At 37.3% G+C, this 18451-nt stretch overlaps 1 protein-coding gene across 4 annotated transcripts in view; it reads right to left on the minus strand.

Moving 5' to 3' along the window:
* Positions 1-18451, minus strand: part of AKAP7 (A-kinase anchoring protein 7) — a 155017-nt gene that overhangs the window by 51315 nt on the left and 85251 nt on the right. For 2 of the 4 annotated variants that reach the window (XM_059177537.1, XM_059177538.1), the window contains exon 7: positions 17963-18110. In XM_059177537.1, the coding sequence (XP_059033520.1) occupies positions 17963-18110 (148 nt within the window). Of the gene's footprint in view, positions 1-14644; positions 14801-16001; positions 17498-17962; positions 18111-18451 lie in introns of those variants that run through there. The other 2 variants (XR_009354636.1, XM_059177539.1) reach the window with 2 other exon arrangements.

Here is an 18451-nt window from a genome sequence, read left to right on the forward strand (position 1 = left end):
CATAAGGTTTGAAATCAGGCCAACAGATGGCTGCATTTTCAAAATAGCCTGAGCCACAGCTTCTACTTTGTGTTAGCATCAAGATTAATAGCTGATATACCAGTTAAAATACAGTAAGCCATCACTAAGATTAATTTCCTAGTTACTTAATTCTGAGACTTCCTAACTCAGGCAAATATAAAGAAATGAGCTGAGAGTTCCAATTATCAGATACTTTTTATTTTCACTAAGGGCATATAGTAATGAAATCTCAAACACTTTCTTTTAAAAGACATGTTTCACCAAAGAAACATTTAAGGGGAGGACAATTAGATTACAAAAAGGAACAACATGGGCATCTGAGTAATTTTAACACATCAAAGGTTCTACTTTTTCAAGAGCTTTCTGCTTTCTAGGCAGGATGACACAGTCCCAGTTAAAACTGGACAGTCTTGGCTTTATTCTTCTTCTTTTTTTAATCCTAGCCTAAATACACTCACAAGGGTACATTTAAATGATAAACTATATGGTCACTCAATTTCTGTGGCAGGAAGTAAATAATTAATAGTACTCTGTACTCAGCAATTATTAATTTCCTTGATAATTCTGAACAGAGGAAATTTCCAACTGTTAAAGTTTTCAAGTGAAAAAAAAATGTACAGTTTTCTCAGATGATAAACTGTCTTCACTTCTCCTTCCCCTAACATGCTCAAAATAGATTCATCTTAATTGGCCTAAGTAGAGATGAAACTTTCTTAATCATCTTCCCTGTCAGTCTGAGCAAAAGAAAACAAGACAAACTCTTTGGTCCTGCCCACTACAAAAGAGACCTTTTATATTATAGAATATCAATTTCACATAATAATGACTTTTAAATGAGTCATTCGTATACACTACTGTCAGTCTGGGGTATTTTTGTACTTCTTACCTTTTTACCACAGAAAGCTCAAATGGAAATTAAAGAGGAATGGAAAAAAAACTAGATAACTGTGCAGCTACCAAAATTAATTTGTTCGAAGAAAAGGCTGGAAATGCTGATCAAAATTAAGTTTGGAGAGGGGCGCCTGGGAAACTCAGTCCATTAAACATCCAACTCTTGATTCCAGCTCAGGTTATGATCTCAGTGTCACCAGATCGAGCCCCGTGTCATGCTCCGTCTGCACCAAGTGTGGAACCTGCTCAAGATTCTCTCTCTTTCCCTCTCCTTCTGTCTCTACCCCCAACACTGTTGTTCATGCTTGCATACACACGTGCGCACTTGCACGCTTGTGCTCGCGCTCTCTCTCTCTATATATATATATATGTTTATACATATATACATAAATTAAGCTTGGAGAGTTGTCTAAGGATTAAATCTTTTCATGGTTTTCTTGGACCATGAACTGAAGCAGTAAATTGTATACATTTTGGCTTCAGGACCACTTTCCACTCTTTTTTTTTTTTTTTAAAGATTTTATTTATTTATTTGACAGAGAGAGATGACAAGCAGGCAGAGAGGCAGGCAGAGAGAGAGGAGGAAGCAAGCTCCCTGCTGAGCAGAGAGCCTGATGCGGGACTCGATCCCAGGACCCTGAGATCATGACCTGAGCCGAAGGCAGCAGCTTAACCCACTGAGCCACCCAGGCGCCCCCCACTTTCCACTCTTAAAAATTTCTAATAATCTACCCATCTTCCTTCCCACTCAAAGAGCTTTAGTTTATCAGTATTTACTATGTTCAAAATTAAAACAGAATTTTCTGAAAATTTACTAATTCAATTCAAAACATCACAAACCGATTATGATAAGAAATAAAATATTACCATTAAGAACATTTGTATGAGAGACAACTATATTTTAAGTAAAAGTTTTTACAGTGAGAAGAATGGAATTAATTTACTCTTTTTGCAATTTCGTTTAATGTCTGGCATAATCAAAGAAAGTTTTTTGTTTTTTGTTTTGTTTTTTTTTTAAAGATTTTATTTATTTATTTGACAGAGAGAGATCACAAGTAGGCAGAGAGGCAGTCAGAGAGGCAGGGAGAGAGAGAGGAGGAAGCAGGCTCCTCGCTGAGCAGAGAGCCTGATGCAGGGCTCAATCCCAGAACCCTGAGATCATGACCCGAGCCGAAGGCAGAGCTTAACCCACTGAGCCACCCAGGTGCCCCATCAAAGACAGTTTTATCCTCTTGTCTGATTCTGCATTCAATCTGTTGTAATATATGGTTTCATTTCCAGCCTAAGGAAAATCTAGCCACACATAGATACAATTTTTTTTTTATTTTTTTTTTATTTTTTTTTTTTTAATTTTTTATTTTTTATAAACATATATTTTTTATATACATATATTTTTATTCCCAGGTCTGTGAATCACCAGGTTTACACACTTCACAGCACTCACCAAATCACATACCCTCCCCAATGTCCATAATCCCACCCCCTTCTCCCCAACCCCCTCCCCCCAGCAACCCTCAGTTTGTTTTGTGAGATTAAGAGTCACTTATGGTTTGTCTCCCTCCCAATCCCATCTTGTTTCATTTATTCTTCTACCCACTTAAGCCTCCATGTTGCATCACCACTTCCTCATATCAGGGAGATCATATGATAGTTGTCTTTCTCTGCTTGACTTATTTCGCTAAGCATGATACGCTCTAGTTCCATCCATGTTGTTGCAAATGGCAAGATTTCATTTCTTTTAATGGCTGCATAGTATTCCATTGTGTATATATACCACATCTTCTTGATCCATTCATCTGTTGATGGACATCTAGGTTCTTTCCATAGTTTGGCTATTGTGGATATTGCTGCTATAAACATTCGGGTGCATGTGTCCCTTTGGATCACTACATTTGTATCTTTAGGGTAAATACCCAATAGTGCAATTGCTGGGTCATAGGGCAGTTCTATTTTCAACATTTTGAGGAACCTCCATGCTGTTTTCCAGAGTGGCTGCACCAGCTTGCATTCCCACCAACAGTGTAGGAGGGTTCCCCTTTCTCCGCATCCTCGCCAGCATCTGTCATTTCCTGACTTGTTGATTTTAGCCATTCTGACTGGTGTGAGGTGATATCTCATTGTGGTTTTGATTTGTATTTCCCTGATGCCGAGTGATATGGAGCACTTTTTCATGTGTCTGTTGGCCATCTGGATGTCTTCTTTGCAGAAATGTCTGTTCATGTCTTCTGCCCATTTCTTGATTGGATTAATTGTTCTTTGGGTGTTGAGTTTGCTAAGTTCTTTATAGATTCTGGACACTAGTCCTTTATCTGATATGTCGTTTGCAAATATCTTCTCCCATTCTGTCAGTTGTCTTTTGATTTTGTTAACTGTTTCCTTTGCTGTGCAAAAGCTTTTGATCTTGATGAAATCCCAGTAGTTCATTTTTTCCCTTGCTTCCCTTGCCTTTTGCGTTGTTCCTAGGAAGATGTTGCTGCGGCAGAGGTCGAAGAGGTTGCTGCCCGTGTTCTCCTCAAGGATTTTGATGGATTCCTTTCGTACATTGAGGTCCTTCATCCATTTTGAGTCTATTTTTGTGTGTGGTGTAAGGAAATGGTCCAATTTCATTTTTCTGCATGTGGCTGTCCAATTTTCCCAGCACCATTTATTGAAAAGGCTGTCTTTTTTCCATTGGACATTCTTTCCTGCTTTGTCGAAGATTAGTTGACCATAGAGTTGAGGGTCTATTTCTGGGCTCTCTATTCTGTTCCATTGATCTATGTGTCTGTTTTTGTGCCAGTACCATGCTGTCTTGATGATGACAGCTTTGTAATAGAGCTTGAAGTCCGGAATTGTGATGCCACCAACGTTGGCTTTCTTTTTCAATATCCCTTTGGCTATTCGAGGTCTTTTCTGGTTCCATATAAATTTTAGCATTATTTGTTCCATTTCTTTGAAAAAGATGGATGGTACTTTGATAGGAATTGCATTAAATGTGTAGATTGCTTTAGGTAGCATAGACATTTTCACAATATTTATTCTTCCAATCCAGGAGCATGGCACATTTTTCCATTTCTTTGTGTCTTCCTCAATTTCTTTCATGAGTACTTTATAGTTTTCTGAGTATAGATTCTGTGTCTCTTTGGTTAGGTTTATTCCTAGGTATCTTATGGTTTTGGATGCAATTGTAAATGGGATTGACTCCTTAATATCTCTTTCTTCTGTCTTGCTGTTGGTGTAGAGAAATGCAACTGATTTCTGTGCATTGATTTTATATCCTGACACTTTACTGAATTCCTGTATAAGTTCTAGCAGTTTTGGAGTGGAGTCTTTTGGGTTTTCCACATATAGTATCATATCATCTGCGAAGAGTGATAATTTGACTTCTTCTTTGCCGATTTGGATGCCTTTAATTTCCTTTTGTTGTCTGATTGCTGAGGCTACGACCTCTAGTACGATGTTGAATAGCAGTGGTGATAATGGACATCCCTGCCGTGTTCCTGACCTTAGCGGAAAAGCTTTCAGTTTTTCTCCATTGAGAATGATATTTGCGGTGGGTTTTTCATAGATGGCTTTGATGATATTGAGGTATGTGCCCTCTATCCCTACACTTTGAAGAGTTTTGATCAGGAAGGGATGTTGTACTTTGTCAAATGCTTTTTCAGCATCTATTGAGAGTATCATATGGTTCTTGTTCTTACTTTTATTGATGTGTTGTATCACATTGACTGATTTGCGGATGTTGAACCAACCTTGCAGCCCTGGAATAAATCCCACTTGGTCGTGGTGAATAATCTTTTTAATGTACTGTTGAATCCGATTAGCTAGTATTTTGTTGAGTATTTTCGCATCTGTGTTCATCAAGGATATCGGTCTATAGCTCTCTTTTTTGGTGGGATCCTTGTCTGGTTTTGGGATCAAGGTGATGCTGGCCTCATAAAATGAGTTTGGAAGTTTTCCTTCCATTTCTATTTTTTGGAACAGTTTCAGGAGAATAGGAATTAGTTCTTCTTTAAATGTTTGGTAGAATTCCCCCGGGAAGCCGTCTGGCCCTGGGCTTTTGTTTGTTGGGAGATTTTTAATGACTGTTTCAATCTCCTTACTGGTTATGGGTCTGTTCAGGCTTTCTATTTCTTCATGGTTCAGTTGTGGTAGTTTATATGTTTCTAGGAATGCATCCATTTCTTCCAGATTGTCAAATTTATTGCCGTAGAGTTGCTCATAGTATGTTCTTATAATAGTTTGTATTTCCTTGGTGTTAGTTGTGATCTCTCCTCTTTCATTCATGATTTTATTTATTTGGGTCTTTTCTCTTTTCTTTTTGATAAGTCGGGCCAGGGGTTTATCAATTTTATTAATTCTTTCAAAGAACCAGCTCCTAGTTTCGTTGATTTGTTCTATTGTTTTTTTGGTTTCTATTTCATTGATTTCTGCTCTGATCTTTATGATTTCTCTTCTCCTGCTGGGCTTAGGGTTTCTTTCTTGTTCTTTCTCCAGCTCCTTTAGGTGTAGGGTTAGGTTGTGTACCTGAGACCTTTCTTGTTTCTTGAGAAAGGCTTGTACCGCTATATATTTTCCTCTCAGGACTGCCTTTGTTGTGTCCCACAGATTTTGAACCGTTGTATTTTCCTTATCATTTGTTTCCATGATTTTTTTCAATTCTTCTTTAATTTCCCGGTTGACCCATTCATTCTTTAGAAGGATACTGTTTAGTCTCCATGTATTTGGGTTCTTTCCAAACTTCCTTTTGTGGTTGAGTTCTAGCTTTAGAGCATTGTGGTCTGAAAATATGCAGGGAATGATCCCAATCTTTTGATACCGGTTGAGTCCTGATTTAGGACCGAGGATGTGATCTATTCTGGAGAATGTTCCATGTGCACTAGAGAAGAATGTGTATTCTGTTGCTTTGGGATGAAATATTCTGAATATATCTGTGATGTCCATCTGGTCCAGTGTGTCATTTAAGGCCTTTATTTCCTTGCTGATCTTTTGCTTGGATGACCTGTCCATTTCAGTGAGGGGAATGTTAAAGTCCCCTACTATTATTGTATTGTTGTTTATGTGTTTCTTTGATTTTGTTATTAATTGGTTTATATAGTTGGCTGCTCCCACGTTGGGGGCATAGATATTTAAAATTGTTAAATCTTCTTGTTGGACAGACCCTTTGAGTATGATATAGTGTCCTTCCTCATCTCTTATTACAGTCTTTGGCTTAAAATCTAATTGATCTGATATAAGGATTGCCACTCCTGCTTTCTTCTGATGTCCATTAGCATGGTAAATTCTTTTCCACCCCCTCACTTTAAATCTGGAGGTGTCTTCGGGCTTAAAATGTGTTTCTTGGAGGCAACATATAGATGGGCTTTGTTTTTTTATCCATTCTGATACCCTGTGTCTTTTGACAGGGGCATTTAGCCCATTCACATTCAGGGTAACTATTGAGAGATATGAATTTAGTGCCATTGTATTGCCTGTAAGGTGACTGTTACTGTATATGGTCTCTGTTCCTTTCTGATCTACCACTTGTAGGCTCTCTCTTTGCTTAGAGGACCCCTTTCAAGATTTCCTGTAGAGCTGGTTTGGTATTTGCAAATTCTTTCAGTTTTTGTTTGTCCTGGAAGCTTTTAATCTCTCCTTCTATTTTCAATGATAGCCTAGCTGGATATAGTATTCTTGGCTGCATGTTTTTCTCGTTTAGTGCTCTGAAAATATCATGCCAGCTCTTTCTGGCCTGCCAGGTCTCTGTGGATAAGTCAGCTGCCAATCTAATATTTTTACCATTGTATGTTACAGACTTCTTTTCCCGGGCTGCTTTCAGGATTTTCTCTTTGTCATTGAGACTTGTAAATTTTACTATTATGTGACGGGGTGTGGGCCTATTCTTATTGATTTTGAGGGGCATTCTCTGAACCTCCTGAATTTTGATGCTTGTTCCCTTTGCCATATTGGGGAAATTCTCCCCAATAATTCTCTCCAGTATACCTTCTGCTCCCCTCTCACTTTCTTCTTCTTCTGGAATCCCAATTATTCTAATGTTGTTTCGTCTTATGGTGTCACTTATTTCTCGAATTCTCCCCTCGTGGTCCAGTAGCTGTTTGTCCCTCTTTTGATCAGCTTCTTTATTCTCTGTCATTTGGTCTTCTATATCACTAATTCTTTCTTCTGCCTCATTTATCCTAGCAGTGAGAGCCTCCATTTTTGATTGCACCTCATTAATAGCTTTTTTGATTTCAACTTGGTTAGATTTTAGTTCTTTTATTTCTCCAGAAAGGGCTTTTATATCTCTCGAGAGGGTTTCTCTAATATCTTCCATGCCTTTTTCGAGCCCGGCTAGAACCTTGAGAATTGTCATTCTGAACTCTAGATCTGACATATTACCGATGTCTGTATTGATTAGGTCCCTAGCCTTCGGTACTGCCTCTTGTTCTTTTTTTTGTGGTGAATTTTTACGTCTTGTCATTTTGTCCAGATAAGAGTAAATGAAGGGGCAAGTAAAATACTAAAAGGGTGGCAACAACCCCAGGAAAATATGCTTTAGCCAAATTAGAAGAGATCCAAAATCGTGAGTGGGGAGAAAGGGGATAAAAAGAGGTTCAAAAAGGAAGAAAGAAAAAAGAAAAAAAAAAAAAAAAAGAAAGAAAAGAAAAGAAAAGAATTTTTTTTTAAAAAAGAAAACACCTAAGAAAAATGTAAAAAAATATATATATATATATTAGATAAACTAGTAAAAAATCGTTAAAAAAGAAAAAGGTAACAGTTAAAAAAAAAAAAATTTTACCCGAAGGCGAGAAAAAAAAAAAAATGAAAAAGAAAAAATTAAATTAACTGCAAGACTAAAAAAAATCACAGGAAAAAAGCCATAAGTTCCGTGCTTGGCTTTCTCCTCCTCTGGAATTCTGCTGCTCTCCTTGGTATTGAAACCGCACTCCTTGGTAGGTGAACTTGGTCTCGGCTGGATTTCTTGTTGATCTTCTGGGGGAGGGGCCTGTTGTAGTGATTCTCAAGTGTCTTTGCCCCAGGCGGAATTACACCGCCCTTACCCGGGGCCGGGGTGAGTAATCCGCTTGGGTTTGCTTTCAGGAGCTTTTGTTCCCTGAGCGCTTTCCGTAGAGTTCCAGAGGACGGGAATACAAATGGCGGCCTCCTGGTCTCCGGCCCGGAGGAGCCGAGAGCCCAGGGCCCCACTCCTCAGTGCGCCCTCAGAGAACAGCGCCCAGTTACTCCCGTCTGCCTGACCTCCGGCCGCGCTCCGAGCTCACCGAGCCTGCGACCGGTTCAAGGTAACACCGAGCTGCGAGCTTACTGTCGGCTCTGTCTCTGTAGCCGGCTTTCCCGTTCCAATACCCGCAAGCTCTGCGACACTCAGACACCCCCGATCCTTCTGTAACCCTGCGGGACCTGAGGCCACGCTGACCCCGCGTGGGCTTCGCCCCGGTTTAGCCTCTGGAGCGATGTCCCTCAGCGGAACAGACTTTTAAAAGTCCTGATTTTGTGCGCGGTTGCTCCGCCGCTTGCCGGGAGCCGGCCCCTCCCCCCGGGGTCTATCTTCCCGTCGCTTTGGATTCACTTCTCCGCCGGTCCTACCTTTCAGAAAGTGGTTGTTTTTCTGTTTCCAGAATTGCTGTTCTTCTTCTCTTCGATCTGCCGATGGATTTTCAGGTGTTTGCAATCTTTAGATAAGCTATCTAGCTGATCTCCGGCTAGCTGAAGCAGTCTCAGCTTGCTACTTCTCCGCCATCTTGACTCCTCCCTACAATTTTTTTTTTTTAGACACAAATCTTTAAAAGGAGGGCAGAATAATAGCCTTTTCAGATAATCATGGATATTATACCAAAACACAAGTTGTATTTTCTTAAAGTTTAGTTGCAATGCAATATGAAATCTTAAATTTTTGGACTTTTCTTACTCTTTACACTTGAATCTTCTGGTATCTTGAACTTTCAGTAGATCTTTTATCTATTCATGTCTTGTAACACATACTGGTCATTTAAAAAATACAGAGTTATGGAACTTTTCCATATTTTAACACACTTCTTAACACAACATCAAAAAACAAAACAAAACAAAAGTAAAACACATTAGGGATGCCTGAGTGGCTCAGTCAGTTGAGTGTCTGACTCTTAATCTTGGCTCAGGTCTTGATCCCAGGGTTGTGAGTTCAAGCCCTATATTGTGCTCCATGCTGGGCATGGAGCCTACTTAAAAACAAATACAAAACCACATTGGACCAATCATTAATATCACCCATAGATTGACAAGGGGCCCTAGTAAACTTCTAGCGGTGATGGAAATGGTCAGGATCTTGATGGTGATAATGGTTTCACAGTTGTACCTTTATGTTAAAAACTCATCAAAATATATACTTTAAATATGTACAGTGTTGTATATAATTTGTACCTCAGTAAAATAAAAGTAGTATGACAAAAGAAAAGAAACTAGGAAAATGGAGTTCATTATTCTACTCTGTGCTATTTTGGCTATGAAATTTTCCATAATAAAAAGTGGGGAAAAGTCTCAAAGCTTTAAAAAAAAAAAAAAAAAAAAACTGTCAAACTCATGGTAACAAATTAGAGCTTTCCAAAATTCTTATTTTTCCTGAAAGCTTGAATTTTTATCATTAGTAGTAAATAATGTCAGATGCCCCTGATGTGACAAGTGTATTTTAAAGAAAATGCCAGCCCAATACCCAAATGTGAAAATGATAACTTGTGAGTCATTTTTCAAGGAAAAAAAAAATGCTGTTCCTGAAAAGAATGTGGTTACTTTAGCTTGTAACTTAAACAATGACACTAGTGCTTTTCCTCCTCCTTCTATATGCAAAAGTGCTCATGCACACTTCTCATTTTCATTAACAAAATACTAAAAAAGACACATATAGAGACAAATCAAATATAAATAATAGATTTTACTACTCAGCAAGAACATTTTTACATGAAATTGGATTTTTTTTTTTTTTTAATTGCAACTGCCTTGACATTCTGGCCAAACACACCATTGCTTTTGCACTGTTAGTATAAATGTTAACTCAGTGGAAAAGGCAAATGTCTTAGCATTATCATAAAAATAGTTTGCCCCTGGGGTGCCTGGGTGGCTCAGTGGGTTAAAGCCTCTGCCTTCAGCTCAGGTCATGATCTCAGGGTCCTGGGATCAAGCCCCACATCGGGCTTCTGCTCAGTGGGAAGCCTGCTTCCTCCCCTCTCTCTGCCTGTCTCTCTGCCTACTTGTGATCTGTCTGTCAAATAAATAAATAAAATCTTTAAAAAAAAAAATAGTTTGCCCTCACAGATTTTAAGTATCCTTGGGACCACCAGGGATCCATGGACCAAACTTTGTGAACTAGTACATTTTTAAATGTGAACTAGTACATTTTAAAGGATTTAAAATCCAGGGGCACCTGCATGGCTCAGTTGGTTAGGCATCTGACTCTTGCATTCAGCTCAGGTCATGATCCTCAGGGGCAGGAGACTGAGCCCCTTGTCAGGCTCTGTGCTCAGCAAGGAGTCTGCGTGAGATTCTCTCTTTCCCTCTGACCCTCCTCCAACTCCCTCCCCATCTCTCTTTCTTTAATAAATAAATCTTAAAAAAAAAAAAAAAGAACATAAAACCCAACAAAGCCTGTAAATTATTAGGACATTAAATCATTCTTAGATAAGCACAGTGAAACACATTTTTCTATAGCCAAAAGTTTACATGAGAAAAATAAACATTCAAGCACATATCTATTGCCAATACCCCTTCCCACGAAGTGGGCCTTCAAGAGAAAATACGTCATACAAGCAAAACAAATATTTTCAAATGAAACACCTTAAAAATTTGTAATTTATCATTGATCTAAAGTTTCATATTTAAGAATTCTAGAAATTGGAAGGGGAGGTGAACCATGAGAGACTATGGACTCTGAAAAACAATCTGAGGGTTTTGAAGGGGTGGGGCGTGGGAGGTTGGGGTACCAGGTGGTGGGTATTATAGAGGGCACGGATTGCATGGAGCACTGGGTGTGGTGCAAAAATAATGAATACTGTTATGCTGAAAATAAAAAATAAATTAAAAAAAAGAATTCTAGAAAGCTTTAAGGTTTTTGTTCTAGTTATAGCTTTCACCCAAGGAAGAAAAATTGTTGATTTCCTTCTTCCTCTACCCCCCTTCTTGCTGAACAACCAATGGGTCAATCACATTGATAATATTATCTTCCATAGAGAAGATCCTCATGCCTACATACTAAAGTAGGCAAAATCCAGATAGCACATTGGGAGCTCTATCACAGCTTCTAAGGGGAAAGGAGCACTGAAGATTAAGACAACAAAGTCATAGATGAGGGTCTCCCCAAATGTACCCCCCAAAATCTTTTCCTCCCATCACATAGAAACAACTACTAGAAATCCCTCTGTGGACCAAGTCAAACCTTTTAAGACTGATAGGATTGTCTAAGCTATCCAGGTCTCTAAAGGGTGATTCTCAAAAAAGGTGCATTTGGATAGAATTAATTAATTGACTCATGCCACTTAGAATTCTCATAGTGTTTCAGTCTGAGTCTGGTATCTCTCTGTTATAACCTATTGGGCATTGGATATAGACTGAATTGATTACAGTCACGTCAACTCTAATTTACCTGACACATTTCCTCTTCTATAACTCTATCTGTGCACACCTGTATGCTTCTATTTAAGCCAAGGTTAGCCCAGTCCTATCCCCTTCATTGCTTTTGTGTTACAGCCTAAAACTAATTCAATGTCTTAACTTCAGGATCCAATTCTGTGTTATTTTTTTAAAATCATTTCTCTCTCTTTTTTTAAAGATTTTATTTGTTTATTTGACAGATATAAATAACAAGTAGGCAGAGAGGTAGGCAGAGAGAGAGGAGGAAGCAGGCTCCCTGCAGAGCAGAGAGCCCGATGTAGGGATCGATCCCAGACCCTGGGATCACGACCTGAGCTGAAGGCAGCGGCTTTAACCCACTGAGCCACCCAGGTGTCCCCCAATTCTGTGTTATTACGTGAAGTGTTAAACCTCACCTCCTTTTATCCCACATATATCTACTCAGTCTTTTTTGTTACATACACACCACCTCAGTATGTTTGACTGTGTACATCTCCTTTCCTACTCCTTCATGTACTTCTCATATACAGACCTAGCAAGCTCCCTGCTATCCCTTCCTCAGCTAACTAGACTATAGGTTCAGTCATTACAGTCTTTGTAGTGTGCCTCCTGTCACTAATATTGCCTGCAGCCTGCTTCTCTCCCACATAAATCCTATCTGCTGCCCCTGGAAGATCATCTTATCCCTGCTCTCCATCTGCCTACTCAGTCTCATCCTATTCTTCCAAGCTCTGTTTCTCCTCACCTCAACACTCTCCTAGAAGGTAAAATCATAAGCTTCTTCCCCTGCATCCTAACAAAACCCACTACTGTTATGGGCAAACTCCTACTGTTATGGGCAAACTCCAGTTCATCTATTCCTCCTTTCTCTCCATTTCTCATTGCCCAATGACCATCACTCTTAAGGACTATGTCTTATACTACTCTGTATCTCATGATGCCAGAGAGGTGCACATACATTGTACATACTTAATAACATTCATTAAATTAATGATGAATAATTATTATTAAATCAAAAGATAGTTGAGGTTCCTAGAAAATTATGGTTTCCACCTCTACTTGCAAAAATTATAAAGAAATATTCTGGCCTACAAAAACAAAAAAATAAAATACCTCTAGACCTTTCCAAATTTTCCATTGCCTCCTTTAAGATACTTCTGAGAGCACAAAGTAAACTAGTCTTCTCAAGCATTAAATTGCTCATCAATCTTACAAAGGGTGTCATTTAGTCAATTACCTTCCCTAAGGAAAAATAAATGGAATATAGCTGCCTGAGAAAAATTAATTCACTCAACTCCAGTAAGTAGCTCACTAAGAACAGCTTCTAACACTCCAGGATATCTAAGCCATATTTCATTCCTAGTTTCAACTTTTTCTTCTTTTTGGATTTGAATTTTGGCTGATTATTGCAGTTTGGTTGATAAGAAGTAGCAGCCTAATATTAACTAGGTATAGTATCACCTGAAGTTTGGACTATGGAAGAACTAAGATACAGAACCTTTTCTTGTGTCTGAAAATATGAATGTTGCCTCCATATACTATCAAACTCTCCTAACACTCAACTCACATGGAGGTATACGACGGTCGAAGACAGAAAGGAAAATGCTCAGCAAGGAAATGGAAAGCAGGCAAGAGAACAGCAGTAACTGGCAGGGGAAATCCAAATTCAGATGGCTTCCAGAACCAAGCACGTAGTAAACATGCTCAGCAAATTTATGTTAAGAACATCAGAGTAAGGGGGATGATAAAAGGTAGCTACTTCTAAGGTCAGTGTGCCAACTATCCCAACCAGGAAATTGCTACCATGCAAAAATGTAGAACCAGTGTCACATTTTCTGATTGCTCAGAAGGCAGCAGGAACCCAGATTTTTTACATAAAATTACCCCAATGTGGGCAAGTTATTAAAATTAGAAAATAATAAAAAATAAAACTCTGTGCCAGTGAAATACAAAATGAAAAGCTGCTAATTTATGATCTCTGGAACAGAGTTGGGGTATAAAAAAATCATAAAAATACATTTCGAAAAGAAAATCCCTACTTCACACACCCTATTAATAACCAGATTTCTGTATTAATCCTCTGGGTCTGAGTACTTATATTAATGATCATATCAAGTAGGTTAAAAGCTCAAATGCAAAAGCAACAACAACAAAAAAACTGAAAAAAATATAAATGAATATGTTACCGATCTTTGATTTAGAGATGACTCTATAATAATTTTTAAAACCACAGAAGAATTTTTCATCTATAATTTAACAAAAATTAAAAGGATTTATTGTGAAAAATGACTTGTGACCAAAATTAAATGTAAAATAAATCCTGGAAAATATTTGAGCTAATAAAGCAAAGGGCTAATTGTCTTTATTACAAAAAAAATAGTAAAGCATAATAAACAAAAACCTCAGAAATTGATTAAAAACATAAAAAGTATAGATTCTAACTTCTTATGGACAAGGATGGTTTGCTATTGCCAGCTCCTAATCCAACTCAAAGCAGTGTTCCCTGTGGGACCAGGTCTGAGACATCTGCCAAACCACACAAGTATGACACAATGAGCTCTCCAAAACCTAAAAACACCAGAGGAAAAGGAGTGCCACAAAAGAGCCAACAAATGGAAGAATTCATACCCAAGGAACTAGAGATATTTTAAAAATGTGAAAAGTCATGTTTGGAAAAATGTTTATTTAACTCTTCTACCCATCTTTAGGTCAGATTATTTGGGGTTTTTTTGTTGTTGTTCAAAATGACGAACAGACATGTGAAAAGAAGCTCAATGTCACTAATCATCAGGGACACACCAATCAAAACAACAGTATCACCTCACAATTGTCAGAATGGCTGTCATCAAAAAGACAAGAGGCAACAAGTGCTAGTAAAGATATGGTAAAAATGGAACCCATACACACTTTTGGTGGGAATGTAAATTGGTCCAATGACTATAAGAAAGAGTATGGAGGTTCCCCCCAAAATTAAAACTAGAAATACCACACGATCCAGAAGTTCTATACTGGGTATAAACCCAAAGAAATGAGAATAGGATTTCAACAAGATACATGAACTCCCATGTTTATTACAGTATTATTCACAATAGCCAAAGTATGAAAACAATCCAAATATCCATCAATGGATGACTGGATAAAAAGATATGGTACGTACACACAATGGAGTATTATTCAGCCATGACAAAGGAGAATATCCTCCCACTTGTGGCAACATGGATGGACCTTGAGCATATTATGATAAGCAAGAAGAGTCAGAGAAAAATGAGTAGTGTATGATACCACTTATAAGTGGAATCTAAGAAAGTTAAACCTGTAAAAAATAGTAAAATGGTGGTTACCAGAAAATGCCAGTGGTGGGTAAGAGTAATGCTGTTTCAAAGTGTACAAACTTATATTAAGTAGTAAATAAGCCATAAAGATCTAATTTACAGTATACTGAATATAGACAAAAATATTATACTATAATTATGCAAAGTGATAAATATTGCTACATTGGCAAGCATATCACAACATATAAATGTATCAAAGTAACACCTCGTGCCCCTTAAATTTATACAATGTTACACAACAAATTTATTTTTAAAAAGATAAGTGAGGGCGCCTGGGTGGCTCAGTGGGATAAGCCGCTGCCTTCAGCTCGGGTCATGATCTCAGGTCCTGGGATCGAGTCCCGCATCGGGCTCTCTGCTCGGCAGGGAGCCTGCTTCCTCCTCTCTCTCTGCCTGCCTCTCTGCCTACTTGTGATCTCTCTCTGTCAAATAAATAAATAAAATCTTAAAAAAAAAAAAAAAAAAAAAAAACTTAAAAAAAAAAAATAAAAAGATAAGTGAAATAAAATATTTTTAAATATATGAAAATAACATTAATAATTAATTATATTGAAATCTTCAAAGAGATACATCCATGAAGTAAAGAATAGAACAGGAAAATATGAAAAAGAACCAACTGGAAATCCAAATATCAATAATCATTGATATTTTTTAAATAATATACATGCCCTAAATGGCATAATTTAGATAACCAAAAGAGAAATCAAAATGGAAAAGAAATACTACTCTCCAAGAATTCACTATTAACAAATTAAGACACGGGAAATAATGTAAATCTAATGAATTCCCTCCCCAGAAAAATCACTTCTGTACCTACATACAAAGTTTTATAAGCAACTCCCAGAGTCTTTAAAGCCAACTTCCACCCTAGATTTCTTTTTTTTTTTTTTTTTTTTAAAGATTTTATTTATTTATTCGACAGAGAGAGATCACAAGTAGGCAGAGAGGCAGGCAGAGAGAGAGGAGGAAGCAGGCTCCCTGCTGAGCAGAGAGCCCGATGCGGGACTCGATCCCAGGACCCTGAGATCATGACCTGAGCCGAAGGCAGCGGCTTAACCCACTGAGCCACCCAGGCGCCCTCCACCCTAGATTTCTGAATGCAAAATATCTTAAGAATGGAAATATGCCCTACTCTATCAATACAACACAATATTAATACAGGTTCTTCAAGGTATAGGAAACAGACTTTAAATCTGAGTTAGGATCAAATCAAAAAGAAGCCAATTAAACCAGATCAAGAAATGAAACTTACAAAGAAAGTGTCCTGAATCTTCCTAAATATTCTGTTAAACTCAAGTAAAAATAAGACTGAGAAAATCAGTAACTATCCATAGTAAATAAAGGAATTCTAGTGTGTATTAAAATTGGTTACTTATAACATAATAATTATCACTTTAGATGCAAATATTATTTTAAAATTCATTTTGGCATCCCAAAATGTGACAAAAAGTAGAGCATCTGTAACAGGCAAAAACCATTTTTTTAATATAATGTTAAATGATCAGTATGGGGACACAAGATTGGTGGAGTTTAAAAGAAGCTAAATCCCTCTGAGTTAGAAAAGATGAGAGATAAAGAAGCCTGAGGGGGAAATCTGGAGATATTGCCTAGAATAAGGGGAATTTTATTGACTAAGCTGAAAGGAGCAATAAAATAGAAAACTCACTGGTTGACACATCTGGTTTGGAGTGAGCTGAACAGAGCTGTCTAAGAGCAATGTAGGTCACACGTGTCATAAGCTGGATGATGTTAATCTCACGATATCTTCAGGAAAATCTACACAGGATTCGGGGTTTTTTTATTTATTTCTTTTTTAAACAGGATCAGGAAAGGCAAGGAAGAGCATGGAGTTCTTCAACATTGGCCCAATGTAAGTACACAGAGAACATACGGAAAGCTAGCCAACGTCTGTGTTACACAAGAAAGTCTTAAATTTGTCCTCTGCTATTAACCTTACTAAATGGAAATTGTTTGGCCCTCATCAAAACTTTGATGGAAAATAGCTCTCCACCAGAGATTCCGAAAACACAAAAATCCTCCTCGAAATAGACATGAAATGTTTGAGAACATAAATTCAGATGATATACAGAATATTTTCTGTTTAAGAGAGCTAAGATCTTAGGAAGATAAAATGATGACTTCTCTGAAAATATCTAGTGAGAATTTGGAAATAAAATTGTGTCTCTGGAACATTTTCTTTAATGCATTTACAATCTTCAGTATTAAGATTCTTTGAGGATGTATACTTCCACAGATTTTCTTCAAGCTGATACGGACAGAAATTATCTTGGTTGAAGACCTTGAAATATTTAAATACAAGTATTTATCTTCTTCGATTACTTCTTCTTTGTTACTTCAAAAGTATACAAATCAGATTCTCTTGACGTTCACAACTGTATTTTATTTTTTAAATTTTTTTGAAGTTCACAATTTTATAAGAATAATGCCCGGGTTTGAAATAGCACATTTGCATCTCAACAGATAAGATTCCTTTGAATATATTCACACTGCAGAACAGCCTTGTTCTGGTTTTTAAAAAAAGTCTTCACTTGATGCATACACTTTTCACGTGGAAACATAATTGTGTATGAATCTGTCTCAATCACATGCAATCTCCCTGATAAGATGATAGAAGCACTCATGCATGAATCTTTTTTTTCCCAGAAAAACATGGTTTCCTTTGGGGAAGAAATTGAAGGACATGTTTTCAATCTTTGCAGGCCACCTAGACTTTATCTTCTCAGAATGAAACTTTTTGGCCTGGAATATTCTATTCCTAATTGCTAATTAAAAGCAGCAAACATGAAAATGCTTGGTGTGGAATGGTGTGCTCATATAGGCCTTCACAGGAGAAGATGCTTTTTTCATATTCATGAAATAAAATTAAACTGGAATGAATTTTGAATCAACATTTCAGGACTTCATTATAATTATATTTGAAGCATATAGGTACCAAAATACTGATAAATATGAATAGTAAATATGTTCTATAAAATTTCCAGTGTATTATTGCCAAAATAAAATATACATAAAAACGTGTTATTGAGAAAAATATATACAACTAGCCCAAAATATCAGCCAAAAGACATGATGTTAGAGAAATAAAAACTAAAGATAGCACATAATCTTTAAATGGAACTCACCAATCACAATCGAAGACTCACAGTGATAATAACCATTACTTTGCTTTTTCTTTAGCATGGAGCAAAGATCTATGCGATGTACCATTTCTTCTCCAAATCTGTGACTGATAAATTTTTCATAGACTTCGGGGTCTATTTTTTTCACTCCCTTGAAACGACAAAACAAAATCACATCACTCGATCTTTCTACCATAGTTCATATTAATATCACTTTCTTAGAACCTGATATTACACTTCGGTATAAAGTTCTGCCTACTGGCATTTGAAAATGGATACCACAAAATGGTTGTAAAGCTGTTTTTAAAGTCTCCCTGTCTAGGATAATTTGTATTACCTCCCCCCACCCAAAATCATTAGAGTGTGGGGTTTAAATTTGGCAGCATTCAGAACTTCATATACTTTAAGTTTCTGAAATAATGAAGTATATCAAGTTGAAGTTTGAGGTATCAAAAAAAGAGTAATCATCTCCAACAATAATGGAGAAATTGA

This window comes from Mustela lutreola, chromosome 6 (assembly GCF_030435805.1).
Source record: "Mustela lutreola isolate mMusLut2 chromosome 6, mMusLut2.pri, whole genome shotgun sequence".
NCBI classification, from domain to species: Eukaryota; Metazoa; Chordata; class Mammalia; order Carnivora; family Mustelidae; genus Mustela; species Mustela lutreola.